This window comes from Notechis scutatus, chromosome 4 (genome assembly GCF_049901735.1).
Source record: "Notechis scutatus isolate UNSWTSFEM ecotype Mainland chromosome 4, rNotScu1.2, whole genome shotgun sequence".
In the NCBI taxonomy this organism is placed as follows: Eukaryota; Metazoa; Chordata; class Lepidosauria; order Squamata; family Elapidae; genus Notechis; species Notechis scutatus.
In genome coordinates this window covers 166,215,576-166,242,396 of record NC_142012.1, presented here as the reverse complement: position 1 = coordinate 166,242,396, position 26,821 = coordinate 166,215,576, and the positions used below count along the sequence as shown (strand labels likewise).

The window sequence follows — 26,821 nt, the reverse complement described above, 5'->3', positions numbered from 1 at the left end:
ATAGATTATGGATGAGAGATAGAGATGAAAGATAGATGAGATGAGATAGAGATAGATAATACATACAGATGGATGGATGGTAGATAGAGATAAATGAGAGACAGGTAGGTAGGTAGAGTGATAGATATTTAGATAGATATTGAGAGAGGGGGGGATGAGAGATAGATAAATAGATGAGAGATATAAAGATAGATAATAGAGATAGATAAGATGGATGAATGGATGGTAGATGATAGAGATAGATTAGATGGTAGAGAATAGATGAGATAGGTAGATAGATGAGAAATAGATAATAGAATAGATGAGATGGATGGATGGTACATGATAGAGATAGATTAGATGAGAGAGAGAAAGAGAGATTGTTGATAGATGAGACAGAGTACATGATAGATAGAGATGATTGATAGATTGATAGATTATATAGATGAGAGAGAGAGAGAAATAGAGATAGACAGACGGCAGACAAATATTTTGGTGATTGTGCTTTCCTTGACTGGCGAGAAACGGAGACAACATCTGGGCTGCGTCTTCATAAACAGGAACCAAGGGCTATTTTGGCAGACGCCAGGCCCCCGCAGGCCCCTCCAGATACATCGGCAGGAAATTAGGACACCCCTCAAGCGAAGGAGACACTGGCTTTTCCTGCCTTGTTCCTCAGACAGGTTTCTTCTTGTGACTGGAGGGCAGGACGTCTGCAGCAGCGCAGGCGATGATTAGAGGGATGCCAGGCGATATCTGATATCGAGCAGGTGCAAAGGAAATTCACCTTGGGTCAATTGGTCACATCCATACAGGTAGTTCTTGAACCCCAGATTTCCCTTAACCAGTAAGACCGCGTGGTTGACTGAGTTTTGCCCCTATTTTATGACCTCCTTGCCACCGTCGTTAAGCGAATCGCTGCAGTTTAGTGGGCATCTGGCTTCCTCCATTGGCTTTGCTCGGTCGGAAGGTCGCAAAAGGGGATTGTATGACACACACACACACACACACACCAGGACACTGTCATAAATAGGATTCAGTGGCCAAGCGTCGTAAGTGTGAAAAACGGTCGTAAGTTGCTCCCCCCCCGGTGCTGTCGTAACTGTCAAGGGTCACTAAAGGAAGAGTTGTAAATTGAGGATTATTTGAACCTTGGTAAAACCTGGGAGTAGCCTCTGGCTTTCTTTGTTCCTTGAAGTTGTTAATTGAGATTAACAGAGTTGGAAGGGACCTTGGAGATCATCTAGTCCAACCCCCCTGCCCAAGCAGGAGACCCTACACCATTTCTGACCGAGGGCAGTCCAGTCTCTTCTTGAAAGCCTCCAGTGATGAAGCTCCTACAACTTCTGTTCCATGGGTGGATTGCTCTCCCTGTCCTTATTTCAAGGTTGAATCTCTCCTTCTTCAGTTTCCACCCATTATTCTTCGTCTGGCCTTTGGGGGCTTTAGAAAATAGCTTGACCCCCTTCCTCCTCTCTGGGGCAGCCCCTCAAATATTGGAAGATGCTCTCCTGTCTCTCCTGATCCTTCTCTTCCCTAGACTAGCCAGGCCCAGTTCCTGCAACCGTCCATCTTATGGTTTAGTCCCTTAATCAACCTTGTTGCTCTTCTCTGCACTTTTTCTAGAGTCTCAGCATCTTTTTTATAATGTGGTGAACCAAACTGGATGCAGGACTCTAGGTGTGGCCTTACTAAGGCTTTATAGAGTTATATTAGCACCTCCCTTGATCTTGATTGCATCCCTCTGTTAATGCAATTTAGGATTGTGTTGACTTTTTTGGCTGCTGCTGCACACAGCTGGCTCCTATTTAGCTGGTTGTCCACTAAGACTCCAAGATCCCTCTCACAGTTCCTGCTATTGAGTCCTGGTTTCACCCAGTCTATATGTGTCTTTTTGGTTTTTCTTGCCTAAGTGTAGGACTTTACATTTCTCTACATTGAATTTTATTTTATTAGATATGGCCCAGTGTTCTAGTCTGTCAAGATCCACCTGGATCTTTCAGCCTATCTTCTTGGGTGTTAGCTATTCCTGCCAGCTTAGTATCCTCTGCAAAATTTGGTAAGCTCCCCTTCTAGTCCCTCATCTAAATTGTTTATGAACTTCCTAGTGTTCAAGATTCAGAATCTTGACAGCTGTCCCAAGGAAGGATTGTGTCAGTTTACAGGACATCATTTTGGCAGCTCTCAATCAATCAATCAGAATCGGGTTGGAAGGGACCACGGAGGTCTTCTAGTCTGACCCCCTGAGAGCAGAGAAGAGCACCAAAGAGGATTAAAGGCCTGGAGGATAAAACACACGAACAGTTGCAGGAGTTGGGTATATGCCTAGTCTAGTGAAGAGAAGGAGGGGGGGGGCATGATAGCAGTGTTTCAATATTTAAGGGGGAGCCCCAAAGAAGAGTGGATCGACCTATTCTGCAAAGAACCGGAAGGCAGGACCAGAAGCGATGGATGGGAATTGTAACCAAGGAGATGAGGACAATCAACCAGTGGAACTGCTTGCCACCAGAAATCGTGTTTACTCCTCCATCCCTGGAGGTTTTCAAGAAGAAACTGGATGGCCACTTGTCTAAGGAATGAAACAGGGTCTTCTGATTGAGCAGGAGGTTGGACTAGAAGACCTCTGAAGTCCCTTCCAGCCTTATTATTCTATGAGTTAGGGAGGGAGGAAAAAGAAATGAAGGGAGGGAAGGAAGGAAGGAGGGAAAGAAAGAAGGAAATATAGAAAAGGAAGGAAGGAAAGAAAGGAAAAGAAGGAAAAAAGGAAAGATAGGAAGGAAGGAGGGAAAGAAGGAAATATAGAAAAGGAAGGAAGGAAAGAGGAAAAGGAAAGATAGGAAGGAAGGAGGGAAAAAGGAAATATAGAAAAGGAAGGAAGGAAAGAAAAGAAGGAAAAAAGGAAAGATAGGAAGGAGGGAGGGAGGGAGGGAAAGAAAGAAGGAAATATAGAAAAGGAAGGAAAGAAAGGAAAGGAAGGAAATGGATGGAAACTAACCAAGGAAAGAAGCAACTTGGAATTAAGGAGAAAAAACTTCCGAAGAGGGAAGACAATTAACCAGTGGAACTGCTTTGCCTTCACAAGTTGTGGCTGCTCCATCACTGGAGGTTTTTAAGAAAAGACCGGACAGCCATTTGTCTGGAATGGCATAGGGTTTCCTGCTTGAGTAGGAGGCTGGATTGAAGGACCTCTGGGGTCCCTTCCCAATCCTGTTTAGTCCAGGAGCGAGTGGCTGGTTTTGGGACCAGAAATGATGGTTTTGGAGAGCCGGGAGTTTCTCTCAGGTAAGCCGGAAGACCTTAAGAAGAGGCCCCCAGTTGGCCTTCTCCATCTCCCCCCTCCTCCTCCTCCTCCTCCATGCCTTTCCCCACCCACCTTTGCACTGGTCTTAGATCCGGCCAGCTGTTCTCCCGGGGGTCCGTCTGGAAGACAAGAGCATAGTGTGCAGCCGCCAGGGTCAGTTCAGAGGTCATGTGGACAAACCCTCCTCTCGGTCTCCTCCTCTCCCAGCTGTGTTGACAAGAGAGCGAAGAACTCCGAAGTGCTTCGCTCCCCTGTGCTGCTAGTCCTCAGCGTGCTTTTGCAGCAGGATAGGACTCCCTCCCACACAGTTCCCGTGACCTGGGGCCAGCCTTTCCTCTCTCTCTCTCCTGTGTTCTAAAAATTGAAGGGTGGCTTATTTATTGGTTCCATTTGCGTAGCTCGCTTGGTTTTCCCACTTTAAAAATGTATTCTACCATGCCCAGTAAGACCTAAGAATTCCAGAGGTGTCAATCAAATAATCTATATATATAAAAGCGAAAGACCACTCCTGCATCATCACAAAATCTCCAGAACTGTCAAGTCTACAAACTTGAAATTTGGCCCATAAGTTCCTCTTGGCTTCTAGGGGCTCACTAAGAAAGGATTTTTCCAAATGACCATCAGAGCATTTAGACTATTATTTCTTCTTCTTCTTCTTCTTCTTCTTCTTCTTCTTCTTCTTCTTCTTCTTCTTCTTCTTCTTCTTCTTCTTCTTCTTCTTCTTCTTCTTCTTCTTCTTCTTCTTCTTCTTCTTCTTCTTCTTCTTCTTCTTCTTCTTCTCCTTCTCCTTCTCCTCCTCCTCCTCCTCCTCCTCCTCCTCCTCCTCCTCCTCCTCCTCCTCCTCCTCCTCCTCCTCCTCCTCTTCCTTCTTTCTTCTTCTTCCTTCTTCTCCTTCCTCCTCCTTCTTCTCCTCCTTCCTTGTTCTTCTCCCCTCCTCCTCTTCTTCTTCTTCTTCTTCTTCTTCTTCTTCTTCTTCTTCTTCTTCTTATTATTATTATTATTATTATTATTATTATTATTATTATTAACACGCTCTGATGCTAAGGAGTTCTACTCCCGCTCCCCACCTGAAAAGAAATCTGTTCCAAAGGCAAAACACAAATAGAGGAGAGGAGGTTCAGTTTCACAGCAGCCCCCAAGCAGTTTTAGTACAGAACAGTCGAGCTAAGCCCCGCCCAGGCTCCTTGCTGTGTCCTTGCTCACACGGCAAATATGGTTTCAATTTCCAAACAGCCCTCCACTCTCACACTGACAGGACTCTAGCCAGAGGAATCCCGATGGATGCTGGTAGGCAGAGGCAGAATTCCCTCCCCCCCCCTTATTTTCCTCCCCCAAAAAACTAAGCCTGAGAACATAGTTTCGTGGTGAAGCATGGGTATCCAGCTAGTACAACATAAAAAGTCACCAACAACTTTTTAAAACCTCCAGATCATGACGTTCATGAAAGGATAAATATTTCAAGAGTGATCCTGCTACTTTTTTTCAACGCTGGGAAGCACAAAAAAAAAAAAAAGCTGATAGATAAATTATCGATTTCCAATTATTATTATTTTTTAATTTACACATTAACATCGTTTGTGGACAATTCACAGAGCAATGGTTGGCAACCCAGCAAATATTGCCTCCAGAAATTGTGAATATGCTCCAACACTGGGAGTTTTTCAGAAGAAACTGGACAACCATTTGTCTGAAATATGGTATTGGGTTTCTTGTCTGAGCCGGGGCTGGACTAGAAGACCTCCAAGGTCCCTTCCAACTCTGTTATTCTATTCTGTATCCTCTTCTATTTTCTCTTCTTTCTCTTCTACTATCTTTTCTATTATTTATCTTCTCTTACATATACTATTCTATATTCTATTCTGCATTCTATTCTATATTCTTAACTCTACATCCAGGAGAGAAATTTGGACTAAGTATAGTAGAGTTGTCCGTTAACCCTTCGTGTGCCATCAGGGTTTAATGCACCAAGAGGGCAAGACCAAGCAAAAATGGATGGAAACTCATCAAGGAGAGAAGCAACCTGGAATTAAGGAGGAACTTCCCTCCAGTCGGAACAATTAACCAGTGGAACAGCTTGCCACCAGAAGTTGTGGGTGCTCCATCACTGGAGGTTTTTTAAGAAGAGACTGGGCAGCCGCCTGTCTCAAATTGTACAGGATTTCCTGCTTGAGCCAGGAGGGGTTGGACTAGAAGACCCCCAAGGTTCCCTCCCTCCTCCCCCACTTCCAGCTCTATTCTGATTCAGCGCCCAAGACGCTGGGTGGGATTTGCAAACTAAACTTGGAAAAAAAGAACCTAAGGCTGGAAAAGGGGGCTTCTAGAGGTCATCCAGCCCAACCCACCAGCCTTACTTTAAACACCAGCCATCCTGGATCCAACAAGGCTCGTCCGACCTCTTCGAATTTTCTAGAAACTTTTGCCCAAACCTGTATCCTTCCTTGGCCCTGGGAATCTTGGCAGCAGAGACGATGTTTTTGCCTCTCCGTCTCATCCTTCCCCCCCCCCGGGGGGGGCAAAAGTGTATGGTGGCTTTTTCCCCAGTCCCTTCTGTCCAGCATCGCTCCGCCTCCGTCTGGCTCCGCTCCCCAGGGGAAAGGAGTTCCATCTTTATAAAGAAAATAGATTTACAGATTCTTTTTTGCCTCTATTGCCTCCGTTTGTGTAGTGTCGTGCTTGTTTAAACGATTTTGATTTTGATCGATTTGATTCGTCAACCGCTTACAAGATAATCGGTATAAGTATATACATAGTTATGTATACATGGAGTGTATCTTTTCCGGAAACTTTCCCCTTCTCTACTTTTTGCAGGGTGGAAATCGCCGGGAAGCCTGGTTTTTTTTTTTTTTTTGCAAAAAACACCCTCAAAACAAAAACATTCCCTCTCGGAGCCTCACACAGGAAATTGTCTGTCCAGCCCCATTTTTTTTAATTGCGACCTCTTGGCAGCCGCCCCAACCGTGCATTCCCCGGGCAAATACCAAGCGGTCTGTGTTGGAGGCTGGCCGACGGAGTGGGGGGAGGAGGGAGTAAAGTGGCCGAGGACTGTGACCAGAGGGGAGGGGAGAGGATGAAGAACACGCCTGCTTGGCACGCCAAAAGTCTCCGCTGCGAAAAGCACAAACAAGATGATTATGATGATTTTTTTTTCTCTCTCGTCTTCGCCCGGTTGCAAGAATCTCTCCGCTCGGGGAAAGTTGCAAAGGGGGACCAGAGCTGGGAACAGCGGGTTATTATCACCCCATTTTACACACACACACACACACACCAGGTCCTGTGGGTGCTTGCAAGGGGAGGTTTTGCCAGAGGGGGATTTGGGGGTGCAAGCAGGAAGAAAAGGTGGCCGGAGAATTTGGACGGCAGCTTTGGGGTGTTTTTTGGTTTTTGGTTTATTTTTTGGAAGTCTCTTGGTGGTGGAAAAGGAGAAGACGGAGACGAGAAGCGATGGATGGAAATTGCAACCAAGGGGAGAAGCCACAAGGGTTGTCCGACCTCTTGGAATTTTCTAAGCATGAAGGAGCAACTTCCTAAGAGGGAGGACAATTCACCAGCAGAACTGCTTGCCACCAGAAGTTGTGGCTGCTCCATCCCCAGAGGTTTTTAAGAGGAAATTTAAGACAGCCGTTTGTCCATCATGATATAAGGTCTCCTGCTTGAGGAGTGGGTTGGACTAGAAGACCTCCGAGTTCCCTTTCCAACTCTTTGTTAGTCTGAGAGGCCAGCCACAAAGAAGAGGAGCGGGTGGAATTATTCTCCAAAGCACCGGAAGGCAAGACAAAAAGCAATGGGTGGAAACTAACCAAGGAGAGAAGCAACCTGGAATTCAGGAGAAACTTCTTAAAGAGCGAAGACAATTAACCAGTGGAACGACTTGCCACCGGAAGTTGTGGCTTCTCCATCGCTGGAGGCTTTTAAGAAGAGATTGGGGCAGCCGTTTGTCTGAAACACGGCATAGGTTCTCTCCGCTCAAGCAGCAGGGGTAGACTAGAAGACCTCCCCAGAACCCTTCCAGCTCACATCTGATTGACAAGGGAATCTGTTTGCTGATGGATCCGGGTTTTTCTGGCGCCTAGGATGGAAGACGGGGATCCTGGCCAGGGAATTTGGGGTCCTGTGTGCCTAAATGGGATCTTCTGGTTATCTCTAAGGAAGCCAGCACTGGATGATGGTTGGATTTTTGCCTTTTGGGAGATTTACTGAATCTTTTAAAAAAAGTTTTGAGGATTTGGCCTGCAGTTTTCCCTAAGCGTCCCTGTCTCCCTTTGGCTGCGCCACTCGAATCCAGAACGGAGACGGACAAAGAGGCTGGTTGGGTAGCAGAGATCAACGTCTCCAAATCGCCCAAAGGCCAGGACAAGAAGCAACAAATGGAAACCGAACAAGGAGCGAAGCAACCTGGAAATAAGGAAATAACTTCCTGACAGAGAGGACAATTGGTCAGTGGAACTGCTTGCCACCAGGAGTTGTGGGTGCTCCATCCCTGGAGGTTTTTTTTTTTTGAAAGAAGAGATTGGATAATCCATTTGCCTGGAATGGTATAGGGTCTCCTGCTTGAACAGGGGGTTGGACTAGAAGACCTCTTGAGGTCCCCTTCCAGCTCTGCTCTTCTGTGTTACCTGCCCAGCCAGGATGCAGCGTTTTGAGGCCTGGCGTCGGTCCTTCCCATTTCTTTCCCGTTTCCGGGTTTACAAGGTAAGGGAGCCCTCAGGAGATCGCCCCAAAACTTCACCTTTACAAGAGTTTTCTCCGGTTGTCCCCAGCGTGTCTTTGGTTCCAGAATGCAGCTTGGTTGGCTTGCTAAAGTCACCTGTAGCAACCCCAATTCCTGTGCTGGTGGGGTGGTATACGATGGACCGGGATATAGGAAATTCGCCTCGTAGATTTTTAAAAAGGGGGGAATTCTTTTCCTGAAGGAAAAGGAAGATATTTTCCTTGTGTTAATGTCGCCGCTTCCTTTACAGAGCTGTAGAGCCTCTTTAGACAGCAGAAGTCAGCTGAAAAAAGGGATACACGGACCAAGGAAGGCTGAATCTGCCGTCTTTTGTCCGCAAGTGTTAGTTTACTACATAGGACAGGTAGTCCTCGACTTAACGACCAGAATTGGGGCTGGTTTCCATTGTTTAGCAAAGCAGTCATTAAGTGAGCCAAACCTGATTTTACGTCCGTTTTTGCCACAAATCTTAAGCGAATCGCTGTCCTTAAGTGAGCCGTGCTGTCGTTCGCCGAATCCTGTTCTCCCCATTTACAGGTAGTCCTTGGCTTATGACCCCCCATTGAGCCCAAAGTTTACGTGCTGAAGTGAGGTGTTAAGTGAGTTTTGTCCCCGTTTTACGGCCTTTCTTGCCACAGTTCTTAAGCGAACACTGGAATTGTGAAGTTCGTCTTGCGATCGTTTAAATGAATCCGGTTTCCCCGTGGACTTGGCTCATCAGAGATCACGGGACACCGGGACCGTCATAAATACGAGTCCTTGGCCAAGCGTCTCAATTTTGATCACATAACCACGGGTCGCAAGCGTGGAAAAACATGATCCACTTTTTCAATGGCTGGTGTAACTTTGAACAGTCGCGCTGAACGAAGGGTTGTAAGTCGAGGCCCACTTGTACCTCAGAATTTGCACAGAAAGACCGGGTTCGGAGGTCTGTCCCGCCATAAACCTGAGGACTTATAGTTGTAAGTTCCGTTTTTTCAGTCCTCAAAGGTCACTAACCAAGCCATGCAAGTCGAGGCCTGCCTGTAGCTCAGAATTCGCACGGAAAGACCAGGTTCGTAGGCTTCTCCGTCATAAACCCGAGGACTGGTTCTAAGTCAATTTTTTTCAGTGCCCAACGGTCACTAACCAAGCCGTTGTATGTTGAGGCCTACCTGTAGCTCAGAACTTGCACAGAAAGACCAGGTTCGTAGGCTTCTCCGTCATAAACCCGAGGACTGGTTCTAAGTCAATTTTTTTCAGTGCCCAACGGTCACTAACCAAGCCGTTGTAAGTTGAGGCCTACCTGTAGCTCAGAACTTGCACAGAAAGACCAGGTTCGTAGGCTTGTCCGTCATAAACCCGAGGACTGGTTCTAAGTCAATTTTTTTCAGTGCTCAACGGTCACTCACCAAACCATTGTAAGTTGAGGCCCACCTGTAGCTCAGAACTTGCACAGAAAGACCAGGTTCGTAGGCTTGTCCGTCATAAACCCGGGGACTTATAGTTGTAAGTCCCATTTTTTTCCAGTGCCCAACGGTCACTAACCAAGCCGTTGTAAGTCGAGACCTGCCCGCAGCTCAGAATTGGCACGGAAAAAGCCGGTGGGGAGCCCACCCGTCCTAAATCCACCCAGCTCCGCCTTCTCACAAACAGATGTGGCCCAGATAACGTGGGAACAACAACGTTCAGGAAATATACCCAAAGGGCCACGCTGCCCGTGGACAAGACACCGAGAAAGGCTCCGAGTTGCGTAAGCTTCTTTACTTCGGGCCTCCCTTGTAAACTTTCTCAGGCGTGTCACCATGGAAAGAAGCCTGACCTGACCCAATTCGTCTCCAAACAACACCGAGGAGTAAGTTACTCATTGCTCATTTCCTCTCCAGGCTCCCTTGTTTTTGTCTCTCGCCAAGGAATTCTTGGCCCAAAAGTTTCATTTTTAATGGCTGCAACATCTGGGAATGGCCATACCTCCAGGAAGACACCGGGGGGGTGGCAGACTGGACAGGTGTCCGCATTCAGACATACAGGTCAGATAAACCTGTTCGGCGGCTGCTTTTGGGCAGGTTGGGAGGAAGCTTTGAAACGGCGGCTGGTGGTTGTCATTCTGGAAGTGGGAAAAAATTCAGGCCTTGAAGAGACAGAGTGGGGAAGGGGGGGGAAAAAAGGCCAGAAAGAAGAGAGAAAGTCACTTTGAGACTTTCAAGAAGAGATTGTGGATTGCCATTTGTCAGAAGTGGTGTGTAGGGTCCCCTTGCTTGGGCTGGGGAGGGGGTTGGACTAGATGACCTACAGGGTCCCTTCCAACTGTTAAAGTATAAAGAAGACTTGGTTAAAAAGGAGGAAATAATTTGGCAGAGTTTTGGCGGAGGGCTGTGTTTGGAAGCACTTTGATTTATTGTTATTTTAGTAGGTTTTTTTTTTTTAAAAAAGTTTAGTATTCATTTGTATCTCGCCTTTGTTGTTTTTATTCGTAAGCCAAAGAGGCAGACATACCTAATACTCTTTCCTCCTCTCTTATTTTCCACACATCAACCCTGTGAGGTGGATTCCTGTCTTCCTTCGTCCCTCTCTTTTTTCCCATTCCCATCTCCTACTTCCTCCCTCTTCCCATCTGCTTCCCTCCTTTGCTTCCTTTTTCTTCCTCTCTGCTTTTCTTTCTTCCTTCTCATTCCCATCTCGTTTTTCCCTCCCTCCCTTATCTCTTCCCTCCCTCCTTCTTCATTTCTTCCCTCCTTTTTCATCGCCTCTCCTTTCTTCCTTCCTCCTTTCCATTCCCATTTCCTCCCTCCTTTCCTTCCTTCCCCTATCTTCCTTCCTTTCCCTCCCTTCCACTCCTTCCTTCCTAACTTCCTTCATTTTTTTCTTTCCTTCATTCCTTCCCCTATCCTTCCTTCCCCCACTTCCTTTCTCCCTTCAATTTTTTCTTCCTTCTCTTCCTTCTCTTCCTTCCTCTTATCCATCCATTCTTCCTTCCTCCACTCTTCCTTTCTCCCATTTTTTCTTCCTTTCCTTCCTTCCCTTCCTTCCTCTATCCATCCATTCTTCCTTCCTTACCCCACTCTTCCTTTCTCCCTTCCATTTTTTCTTCCTTCTCTTCCTTCCTTCCTCTATCCATCCATTCTTCCTTCCTCCACTCTTCCTTTCTCCCTTCCATTTTTTCTTCCTTCTCTTCCTTCCTTCCTCTATCCATCCATTCTTCCTTTCTTCCCCCACTCTTCCTTTCTCCCTTCCATTTTTCTTCCTTCCCTTCCTTCCTTCCTCTATCCATCCATTCTTCCTTCCTTCCCCCACTCTTCCTTTCTCCCTTCCATTTTTTCTTCCTTTCCTTCTCTTTCTTCCTCTATCCATCCATTCTTCCTTCCTTCCCCCACTCTTCCTTTCTCCCTTCCATTTTTCCTTCCATTTTTTCTTCCTTCTCTTCCTTCCTCTATCCATCCATTCTTCCTTCCCCCACTCTTCCTTTCTCCCTTCCATTTTTCCTTCCTTTCCTTCCTTCCCTTCCTTCCTCTATCCATCCATTCTTCCTTCCTTCCCCCACTCTTCCTTTCTCCCTTCCATTTTTCTTCCTTCCTTCCTTCCCTTCCTTCCTCTATCCATCCATTCTTCCTTCCCCCACTCTTCCTTTCTCCCTTCCATTTTTCTTCCTTTCCTTCCTTCTCTTCCTTCCTCTATCCATCCATTCTTCCTTCCTTCCCCCACTCTTCCTTTCTCCCTTCCATTTTTTCTTCCTTCCCTTCCTTCCCTTCCTTCCTCTATCCATCCATTCTTCCTTCCTTCCCCCACTCTTCCTTTCTCCCTTCCATTTTTCTTCCTTTCCTTCCTTCCCTTCCTTCCTCTATCCATCCATTCTTCCTTCCTCCACTCTTCCTTTCTCCCTCCCATTTTTTCTTCCTTCCCTTCCTTCCCTTCCTTCCTCTATCCATCCATTCTTCCTTCCTTCCCCCACTCTTCCTTTCTCCCTTCCATTTTTTTCTTCTCTTCCTTCCTTCCTCTATCCATCCATTCTTCCTTCCCCCACTCTTCCATTCTCCCTTCCATTTTTTCTTCCTTTCCTTCCTTCTCTTCCTTCCTCTATCCATCCATTCTTCCTTCTTCCTCCACTCTTCCTTTCTCCCATTTTTCTTCCTTCCTTCCTTCCCTTCCTTCCTCTATCCATCCATTCTTCCTTCCTTCCCCCACTCTTCCTTTCTCCCTTCCATTTTTTCTTCCTTCCCTTCCTTCCTCTATCCATCCATTCTTCCTTCCTTCCCCCACTCTTCCTTTCTCCCTTCCATTTTTTTCCTTCTCTGCCTTCCTCTATCCATCCATTCTTCCTTCCTTCCCCCACTCTTCCTTTCTCCCTTCCATTCTTTCTTCCTTCCCTTCCTTCCTTCCCCTAGCCATCCACTCTTCTTTCCTTCCTTCCCCGCCATCCTTGCTTTCCCCCTTCCTTACTTCCCTCTTTCCCTCCCTCTTTCCCTCTATTTCTTTTTCTTTTTATCTTCTCACGTGGCAATCTTTTCTCCTATCGGGCTGCAAATCTTACCCCGCTCCGTTTGCACACTGCCCGATGTGCTCGTCCAGCTTAACTAAGTTGGTAGCTAGGCGATGTCACTTTTCTGATGTCTCCAGGGGTGCCACTGGCACAACTTTCTTTTTGCAGCCCGGAAAAAAACGGGTGAATTCACGTGCCCGGAGTGGGCACGCCGCACACCCAGCCCCTGTGCCAGGGATCCCAGGGAAACCATTGTTTTCTTTTGCAGGGCCAGTGGATTGAAAAGGACGGGGAGGAACAGCTGCTGTCCTTGGAAGGGAGACAAACAGGCGTCCAGAAAAGGGCAGCTGTTCAACTGGGAGAGCCAGTTTGAATGGCCTTCAGATAAGGCAGGCGCACCTGCAGTTGCAGACCAGATGTTCAAGAGGAAGGGCAGAAGTTTAAACAAAAAATATGTGAACAGATACATAAATCGTGCAAAAGAACTTGCTGATGGAAAGCCAACTTAAGGGATAAAGAGGAGAGGGAGGGAGGGAAGGAAGGAAGGGGAGAGGAAAGAAGGAGAAGGAAGAGGAAAGGAGGGAAGGGTGAGGAGGAGGGAGGGAGGGAGGGGAGAGGAGAAGGAGGAAGAGGCAGAGATTTAGGGAGGAAGGAAGATGAGAGGCAGAGGAGGGGGAGGAAAGAAAGGAGAAAAAGGGGGAGGAAGGAAGGAGGGAGACGGAGGAAAGGTGGAAGGAAGGAAGAGGAAAGGAGGGAAGGGTGAGGAGGGAGGGAGGAAGGGGTGAGGAGAAGGAGGAAGAGGCAGAGATTTAGGGAGGAAGGAAGAGAGGCAGAGGAGGGAGGGAGGAAAGAAGGAGAGGAGAGGAGAAAAAGGGAGGAAGGAAGGGAAAGGAAGGAGGGAGCGGAGGAAGGGTGGAAGGAAGGAAGAGGAAAGGAGGGAGAAGTGGGGAGGGAGGGTAGAAGGAAGGAAGAGAGGAGAGGAGGAGAAGGAGGGAGGAAGGAAGAGGAAAGGAGGAAGAGCGGGGAGAGGAGAAGGAGGAAGAGATTTAGGAAGGAGGAGAGGGAGGGAGGAGAGGAGAAAAGGGAAGGGAGGGGAAAGGAGAAAGAAAGGGAGAAGGAGGGTGGAAGGAAGGAAAGAGGAGTGGAAGAAGGAGGGAAGGGAAGGAAGGAAGAGCAATACTACTTAGACTTATATACCGCTTCACAGTGCTTTCACAGCCCTCTCTAAGCGGTTTACAGAGTCAGCCTCTTGCCACCCAACAATCTGGGTCCTCATTTTACCGACCCCGGAAGGGACAGAAGGCTGGGTCAACCTTGAGCCAGTCAGGATCGAACTGCTGGCTGTGGGCAGAGTTTTGCCTGCAGTGCTGTATTCTAACCCCTTGAAAGAAGGAAGGAATTGAGGGATTAGTGAGAACAATGAACCAGAGGGGACAGCTTGCCACCAGAACTTGCGAACGCTCCATCGCTGGAGGTTTTTTTAAGAAGAGCATTGGACAGCCATTTGTCTGAAATGTATAAGGTCTGCTTGTGCAGGGGTTGGACTAGAAGACCTCCCAAGGTTCCTCCCAGCCCCGTTTCTGATTGTTTTGAGGCTTGATTGTTATTCCAAGTGTAGTTTCTACCCGGTTGCACAAAAAAAAAACAAAGCAAAAGTTGAATGCTGGCATTGGAATGCTGGGTCCCACAACTGCTGTACGCGCACAGCTGTTTCTCTCCCCCTCCTTCCTGTCCCCCTTCCTCCTCCTCCTCCATTCTTCCTCCTCCTCCCAACCACCCCCCCATCCCTTTCTCCGTGTTTTAACTGCTCCATCCCACCTCCTTTCAGACCGGTTCTCCGGAGAGTAGTCATTTCCTGCACAGTCGCACCCGAGCGGTTTGTGATGCAAAATCCAGAATCGGCTTGGCACGGCTTTCGTTTTTTTTTTCTCCGCGAGGCTCATGTGGAATCGTGTTTTGTTTTTTTTTTTTTTTTTGAACCCCAAACAGAAGCCCCGTTTGTCTCTCGTGGGGGAGCTGGACACCCCACTCCCCTTGGATGGAGAGGGAGGAAGGGGGGCTGCTGGTGAAGGTGCCAGCTGCAGGCTCCGTTTTGTGCCCAAGACCCTGCACTTGTGACGTGCACAGATGGGAAAGGAAGTGGGGGGGGGGGAGGGATGGGGGGAGACAGGTTATGGGGGCCTGGGAAATTAGGAAGACAGCTTCCTCTCCATAGGCGCTAAGCGTTGGAGCAGTTTCAAATTTTATTGGCTTTATTTGCATCCTGCCTTTAGTACTTTTTTTTTTTGCAAAAAAAACAACAACAACTCCCCAGTTGCAGAAAAAGGCATCAAACTTAATGTGATGCACTTCCTCCTCTAATTTTCTACGTAACAGCAACCATGCAAGGTGGGCTGGGAGGAGAGAGAGGGATTGGCCCATTCATTCAGCTTTCCTGCCTAAGGCAGGACTAGAACTCGCCATCTCCTGGTGATGGGCCCAAAGTCACCCAATTAGGTGGGACTAGAACGCATTGTTTCCTGTTGATGGGCCCAAAGTCACCCAATTAGGTGGGACTAGAACGCATTGTTTCCTGTTGATTGGCCCAGTCACCCAATTAGGCAGGACTAGAACTCAACGTCTCCTGGTGATGGGCCCAAAATCACCCAATTAGGTGGGACTAGAACGCATTGTTTCCTGTTGATGGGCCCAGTCACCCAATTAGGCAGGAGTAGAACTCGCCATCTCCTGTTGATTGGCCCAGTCACCCAATTAGGCAGGACTAGAACTCAACGTCTCCTGGTGATGGGCCCAAAATCACCCAATTAGGTGGGACTAGAACGCATTGTTTCCTGTTGATGGGCCCAGTCACCCAATTAGGCAGTACTAGAACTCGCCATCTCCTGGTGATTGGCCCAAAGTCACCCAATTAGGCGGGACTAGAACTCACTGTCTCCTGGTGATGGGCCCAAAGTCACCCAATTAGGTGGGACTAGAACTCACTGTCTCCTGGTGATGGGCCCAAAGTCACCCAATTAGGCAGGACTAGAACTCCCTGTCTCCTGGTGATGGGCCCAAAGTCACCCAATTAGGCAGGACTAGAACTCCCTGTCTCCTGGTGATGGGCCCAAAGTCACCCAGTTAGGCGGGACTAGAACTCACTGTCTCCTGGTGATGGGCCCAAAGTCACCCAATTAGGTGGGACTAGAACTCCCTGTCTCCTGGTGATGGGCCCAAAGTCACCCAGTTAGGCGGGACTAGAACTCACTGTCTCCTGGTGATGGGCCCAAAGTCACCCAATTAGGCGGGACTAGAACTCACTGTCTCCTGGTGATGGGCCCAAAGTCACCCAATTAGGTGGGACTAGAACTCCCTGTCTCCTGGTGATGGGCCCAAAGTCACCCAATTAGGTGGGACTAGAACTCCCTGTCTCCTGGTGATGGGCCCAAAGTCACCCAATTAGGTGGGACTAGAACTCACTGTCTCCTGGTGATGGGCCCAAAGTCACCCAATTAGGTGGGACTAGAACTCCCTGTCTCCTGGTGATGGGCCCAAAGTCACCCAATTAGGTGGGACTAGAACTCACTGTCTCCTGGTGATGGGCCCAAAGTCACCCAATTAGGTGGGACTAGAACTCCCTGTCTCCTGGTGATGGGCCCAAAGTCACCCAATTAGGTGGGACTAGAACTCACTGTCTCCTGGTGATGGGCCCAAAGTCACCCAATTAGGTGGGACTAGAACTCCCTGTCTCCTGGTGATGGGCCCAAAGTCACCCAATTAGGTGGGACTAGAACTCACTGTCTCCTGGTGATGGGCCCAAAGTCACCCAGTTAGGCGGGACTAGAACTCACTGTCCTGGTGATGGGCCCAAAGTCACCCAATTAGGTGGGACTAGAACTCACTGTCTCCTGGTGATGGGCCCAAAGTCACCCAATTAGGTGGGACTAGAACTCCCTGTCTCCTGGTGATGGGCCCAAAGTCACCCAATTAGGTGGGACTAGAACTCCCTGTCTCCTGGTGATGGGCCCAAAGTCACCCAATTAGGTGGGACTAGAACTCACTGTCTCCTGGTGATGGGCCCAAAGTCACCCAGTTAGGCGGGACTAGAACGCATTGTTTCCTGGTGATGGGCCCAAAGTCACCCAGTTAGGCGGGACTAGAACTCCCTGTCTCCTGGTGATGGGCCCAAAGTCACCCAGTTAGGCGGGACTAGAACTCACTGTCTCCTGGTGATGGGCCCAAAGTCACCCAATTAGGCGGGACTAGAACTCACTGTCTCCTGGTGATGGGCCCAAAGTCACCCAGTTAGGCGGGACTAGAACGCATTGTTTCCTGGTGATGGGCCCAAAGTCACCCAATTAGGTGGGACTAGAACTAACTGTTTCCTGTTGATTGCCCCAGTCACCCAATTAGGCGGGACTAGAACTCACTGTCTCCTGGTGATGGGCCCAAAGTCACCCAATTAGGCGGGACTAGAACTCACTGTCTCCTGGTGATGGGCCCAAAGTCACCCAGTTAGGCGGGACTAGAACGCATTGTTTCCTGGTGATGGGCCCAAAGTCACCCAATTAGGTGGGACTAGAACTAACTGTTTCCTGTTGATTGGCCCAGTCACCCAATTAGGCGGGACTAGAACTCACTGTCTCCTGGTGATGGGCCCAAAGTCACCCAGTTAGGCGGGACTAGAACGCATTGTTTCCTGGTGATTGGCCCAAAGTCACCCAATTAGGTGGGACTAGAACTAACTGTTTCCTGTTGATTGGCCCAGTCACCCAATTAGGTGGGACTAGAACTCACTGTCTCCTGGTGATGGGCCCAAAGTCACCCAGTTAGGCGGGACTAGAACGCATTGTTTCCTGGTGATTGGCCCAAAGTCACCCAATTAGGTGGGACTAGAACTAACTGTTTCCTGTTGATTGCCCCAGTCACCCAATTAGGCGGGACTAGAACTCACTGTCTCCTGGTGATGGGCCCAAAGTCACCCAGTTAGGCGGGACTAGAACGCATTGTTTCCTGGTGATGGGCCCAAAGTCACCCAATTAGGTGGGACTAGAACTAACTGTTTCCTGTTGATTGCCCCAGTCACCCAATTAGGCGGGACTAGAACTCACTGTCTCCTGGTGATGGGCCCAAAGTCACCCAGTTAGGCGGGACTAGAACGCATTGTTTCCTGGTGATGGGCCCAAAGTCACCCAATTAGGTGGGACTAGAACTAACTGTTTCCTGTTGATTGGCCCAGTCACCCAATTAGGTGGGACTAGAACTCACTGTCTCCTGGTGATGGGCCCAAAGTCACCCAGTTAGGCGGGACTAGAACGCATTGTTTCCTGGTGATGGGCCCAAAGTCACCCAATTAGGTGGGACTAGAACTAACTGTTTCCTGTTGATTGGCCCAGTCACCCAATTAGGCGGGACTAGAACTCAACGTCTCCTGGTGATTGGCCCAAAGTCACCTAGTTAAGTGGGATAAGAACGCATCGTTTCCTGGTGATTGACCCAAAGTCACCCAATTAATCAGGACTAGAACTCAACGTCTCCTGGTGATTGGCTCAAAGACACCCAGCAAGCTTTCCTGCCTAAGGCGGGACTAGAACTCATCATCATCTGGTGATTGGCCCAGTCACCCAATTAGGCAGGACTACAACTAACCATCTCCTGGTTATTGGCCCCCAGTAGGCGGGACTAGAACTCACACTCTCCTGGTGATTGGCCAAACTCACCCAGTTGGCTTTCATGCCTAAGGCAAACTAGAACTCATTGTCTCCTAGCGATTGGCTTAAAATCACCCAGCCAGCTTTCCTGTCTAAGTCTGAACTAGAACTCACTGTCTCCCAGTTTCTAGCCCAGGCAAGAAAAACCACCCAGTTCAGGGAGCGCCAAGGACTCCACAGAAGTGATGCCGTGTGTCTGGTGACACCATTGTGCAAACAATCAAGAGCATTTGTGTCACTGGTCACATCCCCGTGGCTTCACCTTCACTCTACTTTTGTGTGGCCTTCTCGTTTTCATATGCCAGGGGGGTTCTGGGAACTGAAGTCCACTGCTTTGGAGTTTAGCAGGGTGAGAATACACGGGGCGGTTCAGCCACGAAGGTGATGTCATTTAGAACAGGGGTCCCCAACCTTGGCCACTTCAACTCCCAGAATTCCCCAGCCAGCATATCTTACTCTCTTGTAATCCCTTCCTCTGCAATCTCTCCACTTTGAGGGGGACAAGAGAGAAAGAAACCGACACGGCTGGCTGGGGAATTCTGGGAGTTGAAGTCCTCCACGCTTAAAAGTTGCCATGGTTGGTAGACTCCTGCATTTAGAAGAGAGGTCTCCAGCCGTGGCCACCTAAAGACTGATGGACTTCAACTCCCAGAATTCCTCAGCCAGAATTCTGGGAGTTGGTCTGTAGGTCTTCAGGTTGCCGTGGTGACCCATAACGCCTGCAGGGTGGTTCCACTAAGAAGGCTGAGCAGTGGTGTAATAATAGAACTTTCTCCAGAAGTTTTCTAGAACTTCTTTGGTGGTCTTGAGATGTTCGTATAACTAGTCTGGCTGGTGTTTTTGGCGTCTTCTCTGCCTCTGCGGTCAACGTTTAGCTCTTCCAGAGCATTTAGGACTCTGGTGGCTAACCTGTTTGGGCTCTTGTGCCAAAAATTGTACGCTCGCGCTCGTGTGCCAGCACCCAGAAGGCAATGCGCATTCCCCCCACGCCCCCTACGCATGCACGCGCAATCCCCACTACCTCTGCTGCCCACTTACCTGCAATGCACCTCACAGCTGATTTTTGGTCGGTTTGAGGCCTTTTTCGGCCTCCCAGGAAGGCTTCTGCAGGCTTTGCAGGCCAAAAACTAGGCCCGTTTTGTCACTTGCGTATTTCCGGAAAAACAGGAAGTGATGAAATGGGCCTAGTTTTTGGCCTGCAGAAGCCTTCCTGAAGCCTCTGGGAGGCCGAAAAAGGCCTCAAACCGGCCGAAAATCAGCTGTGAGGCACGCACATGTGCAGTGAAGTAAGTTTGCCTGTAGGTTGCGTGCCACCTGTGTGGCACGCATGCCATAGGTTCACCATCACAGGTTTAGGATGACCCTAAACTCCTCTTCCTTGAGGAGCGCTTCCCCTTCAAACCAAGCTCTGTGGTCCTCACTGGTGTCCACCCATGGTGACGTTTCCCTCTTTCTTTCCAGAAGCTGAGCTGTGGCATGCAGGCGGATGAAGGGACCGACTGGTTACTCGAACTCCTGACCGAAGTGCAGCTTCAGCAGTACTTCCTCCGGATCCGCGATGACCTCAACGTCACTCGCCTGTCGCACTTTGAGTATGTCAAGAATGAGGACCTGGAGAAAATCGGAATGGGGAGACCAGGTGAGCGGCCCTCCAGCCTACCCCACCTCCTTGGACCCAGACGTTTTGCAACCTATTAGGGTGGAAAGAAGCAATGGCAGGGTTTTGTGATTTTTGCAACGGTCATGACAGAGATCAAACTTTCTTTTGCTCAGTGAGATAGTGGTTAAGTGAGTTTTGCCTCATTTCGTGCCACGATGGTTGAGCGAATCCCTGCAGTTGTTAAGCAAGTGAGTTCCGGATTCTCCATTGACGTTGTGGTTCGCTGGCAGCCTGTGCAGACGGCAGCGGAATCGGACAGTGGGGAAGAAAGGGGATCAGTCTGGGAGTCTGGGGAGGACTCGGACGAGGGTCCTGCGTCCGATGGAGAGATGGGGCCAGGACCATCTGGGAGTGGGGTGCGGACTCCGGAGCCTTTGGAGTCTGGCAGCAGCGAGGCAGAGGAACCAGGGGAGCCTGTTCCCAGTGAGCGTATGCACAGAGCTGCTAGATGGTGAGAGCAGCTGAGACAAAAGGGGCAACTCAGGAATAAGGCTGGGAAGTGATTGCCCCTCCCATAAGGGATAAAGGACAGGCAAAGGTGAAGAAACCTTTGCAGAAAGCAAAGTCGTTCGTTCAGTTCAGATTCATCCTTGAAGCTTATTAGGAATATAAGTCACCTAACAGCTATTTGGGTTAGAAATATATAAACCAGGATAAACATTTTCGTACTATGTCTTTAAGAGATTGCAAAAACTGCAATTGGGTGTGGTTTTTCAAAAGGCCATAAGATGGAGCCAGAAACCTGGATTGTTTTAGTCTTAGTATCAGAAGAGAGTGTGTCTGAGTGAGTATCTCTGTTTCCTTCTGTTGGAAAGTGTTGCTGTTCCTCCATTTCTTCTAATTGACTGATATTACTGGATTTAATGTAAGTCTGATACTGAACTGTTTTTTTGACACTGGAATTTTATATTTGGATTACCCCTGGATTCAAACTGACTGACTTTACCTGCGAATGACTTTGGATTGCTTATTTTGGACTTTGCTTAAACCTTTCTGGAAGTAAAAACCTACATTTACTGTACAGTGTATCTGTGTGCTCTGTGTGTATTATTCAAACACTCCTCTCAAATACATCTCCCTGTATGCACTCATTCTCCTAACGGGGAATTACCTCAACAAAGCTCTTTGTACTTCGGTTGGTTTTTTTTCCTAGTTCATTTGACATTTCTGTTGTTGACAGCACTTCACAGGACAGAAAGGTGGGTGCTTATCTCGAGGGACTGTTTGAGATTCATTACCAGCTGGGAATGAAAACAATTCCCAACGTTGCAATAAAACAAGACTTATTTTTAAAATAAGCGTATGTGTAATTAACGGTCTCAGAAGCCTTGGTCAGAACAATTGACTTGGCTGGTCAAAAGGTCGCAAAAGGGAATCCTGGGACACAGCAGCTGTCATAAATACGAGTCAGTGGCCAAGCGCCTTAATGTTGATTACGTGACCGCTGCAACGGACGTTAAGTGGGAAAAACGATAGCAAAGGCCACCTTTTTCCAGCACCGCTGTAACTTCGAACGATCACTAAACGAACTGTTGTAAGACGAGGCCTATCTCTAGCGCAGAAGACCAATTTTAAAGCAATGTTTTCATATGCAGGTAGTCCTCGATTTACGACCACAGTGGAGCCCACAGATTCCGTGGTTAAGCAAGACAGCTCGATGAGTTGCGTCCTGTTTTACGACCGTTTTTGTCCCAGTTAAGCGAACCCATCGCCGTTGTTAAAAGTGAATCGTTCGATTGTTAAGCGAATCTGGCTTTCCCCTCACTGACTTCGTTGAACAGATAATCAGAGTTGGAAGGGACCTTGTAGGTCATCTAGTCCAACCCCCCCTGTCCAAGCAAGTTTCTCGGAGGCTGGCTGGGAAGGTCACAAAATGGGACCCTAGGACATTGCTAAACCCCTGAATTTTGATCATGGGGAGGTTGCATCTGTCATAAGTCACTTTTTCCAGTGTCATTGTAACTCTGGTCACTAAACGAACGATTTAAGTCGAGGCCTAGCCGTAGGTAAAGTTTGAGAACTTCTAATTTCAGTGTTTTGGAACTGGCTGGATTAGAGTGAAACAGAGCTCGTAGCGCCAACTTTCTATAAAGTTGGTGGAATTACCTAGCCCCCCCCAAAAAAAACTTCCAACGCGGAGCAAGTACGTAGAACAGACTATCTGTTGATTTTTTTCTCCCCCCTGGTTTTGTGACTGCTTGTTTTATTTCTGTAGGTCAGAGACGCCTCTGGGAGGCCGTGAAGAGGAGGAAGGCTGTGTGCAAACGGAAATCCTGGATGAGCAAGGTGAGAGAAAGAGCGGGGAGGAGGGGCTCCTGAGGACTAGAAACCTGGCAGAATCTTTAAAAAGAAAAACAGAAAGGTTTATGGGCCAATCACCAGGAGACTGTGAGTTCTAGTCCCACTTTCGGCACGAAAGCAGGAGTGGTTGACTTTGGTGAGTTCTAGTTTTCTGCCTTTACTGTGAAAGCCGGCTGGGTGACTTTGGGCCTCTTTCTCAGCCCAAACTACCTCGCAGGGTTGTTGTAGTGTGAAAAAAATTTGGAGGAGGAAGGCCTATTAGGTTGTAGGTAGGATAAAAAGAAAAATCTATATATAAAACAAGCGAAATGCCCCTCACGCATCATCACAAAAACTCCAGAACCGTAAAGCCTACAAACTTGAAATTTGGCACGTATGTTTCCTCTTGGCTTCTAGGGGCTCACTAAGAAAGGATTTTTCCAAATGACCCTCAGAGCATTTAGAGTATTCCCTATATTATTATTATTAACACGCTCTGATGCTAAGGAGTTCTACTTCCCACCTGGAAAGAAATCTCTTCCAAATGCAAAACACAAGCAGAGGAGAGGAGTTTCAGATGTATAGCACCAAGCAGCTTTTAGTACAGAACAGTTGAGCTAAGCCCCGCCCAGGCTCCTTGCTGTCTCCTTGCTCACACAGCAAATACTGTTTCAGTTTCCAAACAGCCCTCAACTCTGACACACTGACAGGATGCTAGCCAGAGGAATCCCGATGGATGCTGGCAGGCAGAGGCAGAATTTTTTGTCCCCCCCTTATTTTCCTCCACAAAAATCTAGGCCCGGCCACATAGTTCCGTTAGTGAAGCACGGGGATCGATGCTAGTAAATAAATCAACCGGACTTCCTCTCCGTCACAACTTCGGCCGCCCGTCTTTGTCCCCTGACGCCCGTCTGCCGTCTCCCTCACAGGTCTTCAGCGCGAAGCGCCCCGACTCGGAGATGCCCCCGTTGCCCCCGAGTCTCTTGAGTAAGCAGCCGAGCCCGGTGGCCCTTGAGGAGGCGCAGCAACAGGCCCTGACCTGCCTCATCAGCGAGAAGGACCTGGTGTTGCTGGAGAAACTGGGCGACGGTTCTTTCGGCGTGGTGCGCCGCGGGGAGTGGTGCGCCCCGTCGGGCAAGTTGGTAAGCGATTACAAGGGGGTGCCGCTGCTGCTGCTTCCGGCTAGCCAGGTTTTATTTTAAGAACAAGACTTTAAACTCCCGGGAGTAAGTTCCGTCGAAGAGCGGACTTTGAAGAGGGGTGGACTTCCAACTCCCAGAATTCCCCCAGCCCCCTCTTGGAGGAGTTGAACTTGGGAGTTGGAAGTCCCACACGTCTTCAAAGCGGCCAAGGTTTGGACGCCTGGACTAGATGATCTTTGGAAGTCCCTCCCAGGTTTACAATTATAAAGTGCAAACCTCTCAGAAACCAAAGGAAATAGGATAACCTTTATTGTCGTGGTTTTTTTTTACAGTGGGCACATTGGCACACCTTAAGAATGACTTGGACTGAGAATAACTTTTATTGTCACTTTGGATGTGCCCTAATCAGCATACATTAAAATGAAATTTCGTTGCATAACGGCTCCCAAAGGATCTCCACCTGCAATATACACTACATCAACGTGACAAAATAAATAGAAATTCTGTTGCCTGTTCTTAAAAGTGTACACATACACAACACACATACACATGCTATATACATACATCTATATATCTATCCATTTATCATATTCATGTATCCATTTATTTATTTATCCATCCATCCTTCTGTATTCATCTATCCATCTATCCATCCATATATCCATCTATTTATGTACCTATCCTACTATATTCATCTATTCATCGATATATCCATCTATCTTTCTATATTCATCTATCCATCCATCCATCTATCCACCCTTCTATATTCATCTATCCATCCATCTATTCATGTAACTATCCTATATCCATCCATCCGTATATATCCATATATCCATCTAACTACCTTATATTCATCTATCCATCCATCTTTCTATCCGTCATCCTTCCATCTATCCATCCTTTTATATTCTGTCCATATATCCATCTACTTATGTAACTATCCTATATTCATCCACCCACCCATCCATTCATGTATCTTTCTATATTCATCTATCCTTCCATCCATCCATCCATTCATCTATCTATATTCATCTATCCATCCATCCATCCTTCTATATTCATCCCTCCATCCATCGATCCTTCTACATCCATCCCTCTACCTATCTGCACCAATACATACCAATGTTTATAATCCCTGTCCATCTTCAGTACGTATCGGAAAGAGGAAGCTTGAGAGCATAAAGCCTACCAACCTGGCGTCTGATTTGGCAGGTGGATCTAGGCACGGTCCGGGATCCAATTCTAGATCTGGCGGCGGGAGAGGTTGATCACCCTTTCCTTCCCTTCCGCAGCTGAACGTGGCGGTCAAGTGCCTGAAGACGGACGCCCTGAACCAGCCGGACGCCCTGGACGACTTCATCCGTGAAGTCAACGCCATGCATTCCCTGGACCATGTCAACCTCATCCGCCTCTACGGCGTGGTGCTCTCCAACCCCATGAAGATGGTGAGGGACAGCACCCCCCCCCGGCATTCCCCACTCCAAAAACCCCTGGAGGAAGACGCCCGGCCTGGGAGAACAACGGGGATTGGGGAGGGGGGTGTCTGTGATCTTGATAATGGGTAGTCCTCAACGTAATGCCTGTAAATCATGGTCCTAAGATGGTCATTAAGTGAACCACGATGTGATTACACCCCGTTTTTGCAACCTTTTTTGCAGCGGTCGTTAAGTGAACCCAGTGGTCATAAACTAAGTGAGTCCCAGCAGTCGTTAAGCAAGTCCTGGCAGTCATTGAGTCCCAGCAATAATTAACCAAGCCCAGCAGTCGCTAAGCGAGTCCTGCCAGTCATTAAGCAGACCCAGCAGTCTTTTAAGGAGTCCTGGCAGTCATTAAGCGAGTCATTAAGCACGCCTTTACTGGCTACACACACACACACACACAGTTTTGTGGACATGGTATCTTGCGCCTCGGAGGGCTTCCTAAGACCTAACCCCCCTCCCCCCCCCCCATTCTTGTGTCCCCCTCTGCCACTCAGGTGACCGAACTGGCCCCGCTGGGCTCCCTGCTGGACCGCCTGCGCAAGAACCTGAGCCACTTCCTGATCGCCACCCTCTGCCACTACGCCATCCAGATCGCCCGCGGCATGGCCTACCTGGAGTCCAAGCGCTTCATCCACCGGGATCTGGCGGCCCGGAACATCCTGCTGGCGGCCAACGACCTAGTCAAGATTGGGGACTTCGGCCTCATGCGCGCCTTGCCCAAAAACAACGACCACTACATCATGCAGGAGCACCGCAAGGTCCCCTTCGCCTGGTGAGAGTCTCCCCCCCCCCCGGTTTCCAAGGACACTGGGCTGCGTTCACACCAGTGGGGAGTGTCGGGATTCCGGCCGTCGCCCCCAATTAAATCACGAGTCTCGAGCCCAGCTTCAAAAGACATCCAGTTATTTATCAGGAACGTCATGTCGGCACGGACCAAGTGGAGCCAACTCTGACCCTCAGTTAATTCGCCTCTGGCCCTCTTTCCCCCTCCCTCCAAGAATGTGTCAATCAAGTCACATTCCTCAACGAAGCAGTTTCACGGGTTGTTAGAAGTCACTCGGTGGGTTTCTGTGGAGATGACCTTGACGTTGCCGGTTGGAATGTGCTTTATTTTGTGACTGTAAGTGCAACCTCGATGCAGTTGCGGGGTTCACTTTCCCATTCCCCCTTAACCTCTGGCAACTCGAGACAGGTCAGGTGTCAGGATTCCAGCCGTTTCCCTCAATTAAATCACGAGTCTCGAGCCAAACTTCCAAAACTTCAACAGGATTTATTGGGAGTTAACATGTCCGGCGCTGCCTGGGTGTAGCCGACTCTAAGACACATCATTCATTGTCACTCTTGACCCTGGTTTTCCCTCCACCTCCCTGGGTGTATTCTAATTCATATTCTCCAATGGGACACATCCATAGCCCAGAGTCTTCAATCAGGCTCTCTCCAGTTAGATATTTGCGTGGCAGAAACTTCAGTCGCCTAGTTTTACTATCTTTGAAAAACTACATGTATGGAATGCGCTTTCGGTTTCCAAGCTGCCACACTGCTGTTTAAAATCCCTTTTCCCCCCCCTCCCTTTTAAAAACCATAAAAATATTTTAGGAGTTGACATACCGCTTCACAGCCCTTCTCTAAGCTGTTTTACACAGTCAGCCTCTTGGCCCCCAACAATCTGGGTCCTCATTTTACCGACCGTGGAAGGACGGAAAGCTGAGTCAACCTTGACCCCGGTTTTCCCCCCCCACCCCTGGGGATATCGTAATTATTCTCCAACCTGCCCACCAAGCCATGCCCACCGAACCGAATTCAAATGGTAAAACCATTTTAATCCCACCACTGGGTTCACGCAACACGCCGAAGCTGTTCTTTCCCCCTGTTCTTGTTGCTCCTGGCCCTTGGGGCTCTCTTGAGCTGGGTGGTTTCCTCGGCAGACGTTTCATTACCCAGCTAGGTAGCGTCATCAGTGCTCAGCTGGTGATATATTACACCAGATTATAGTGTCAGCGCTATTCTAACGTTGCCTGCTTTGGTAATGAAGCAGCTGCGACAGAGCAACCAAACTCGGAGAGCACCAAGGATCCTACAGTCGTCCTTCTTCTCCTTCTGGCGCTGATGGTGTTACCTAGTTGG

General features: G+C 48.5%; 1 protein-coding gene across 1 annotated transcript in view; it reads left to right on the top strand.

The window, feature by feature from the left end:
- Positions 1–6,713: 6,713 nt before the first annotated feature.
- Positions 6,714–26,821, top strand: part of TNK2 (tyrosine kinase non receptor 2) — a 65,643-nt gene continuing 45,535 nt past the window's right edge. Inside the window, 6 exon segments of the mRNA XM_087965578.1 lie at positions 6,714–7,969; positions 19,596–19,773; positions 22,010–22,080; positions 23,004–23,216; positions 24,509–24,661; positions 25,192–25,469. Of these exon segments, the coding sequence (XP_087821704.1) occupies positions 7,907–7,969; positions 19,596–19,773; positions 22,010–22,080; positions 23,004–23,216; positions 24,509–24,661; positions 25,192–25,469 (956 nt within the window). The 5' untranslated portion in view covers positions 6,714–7,906.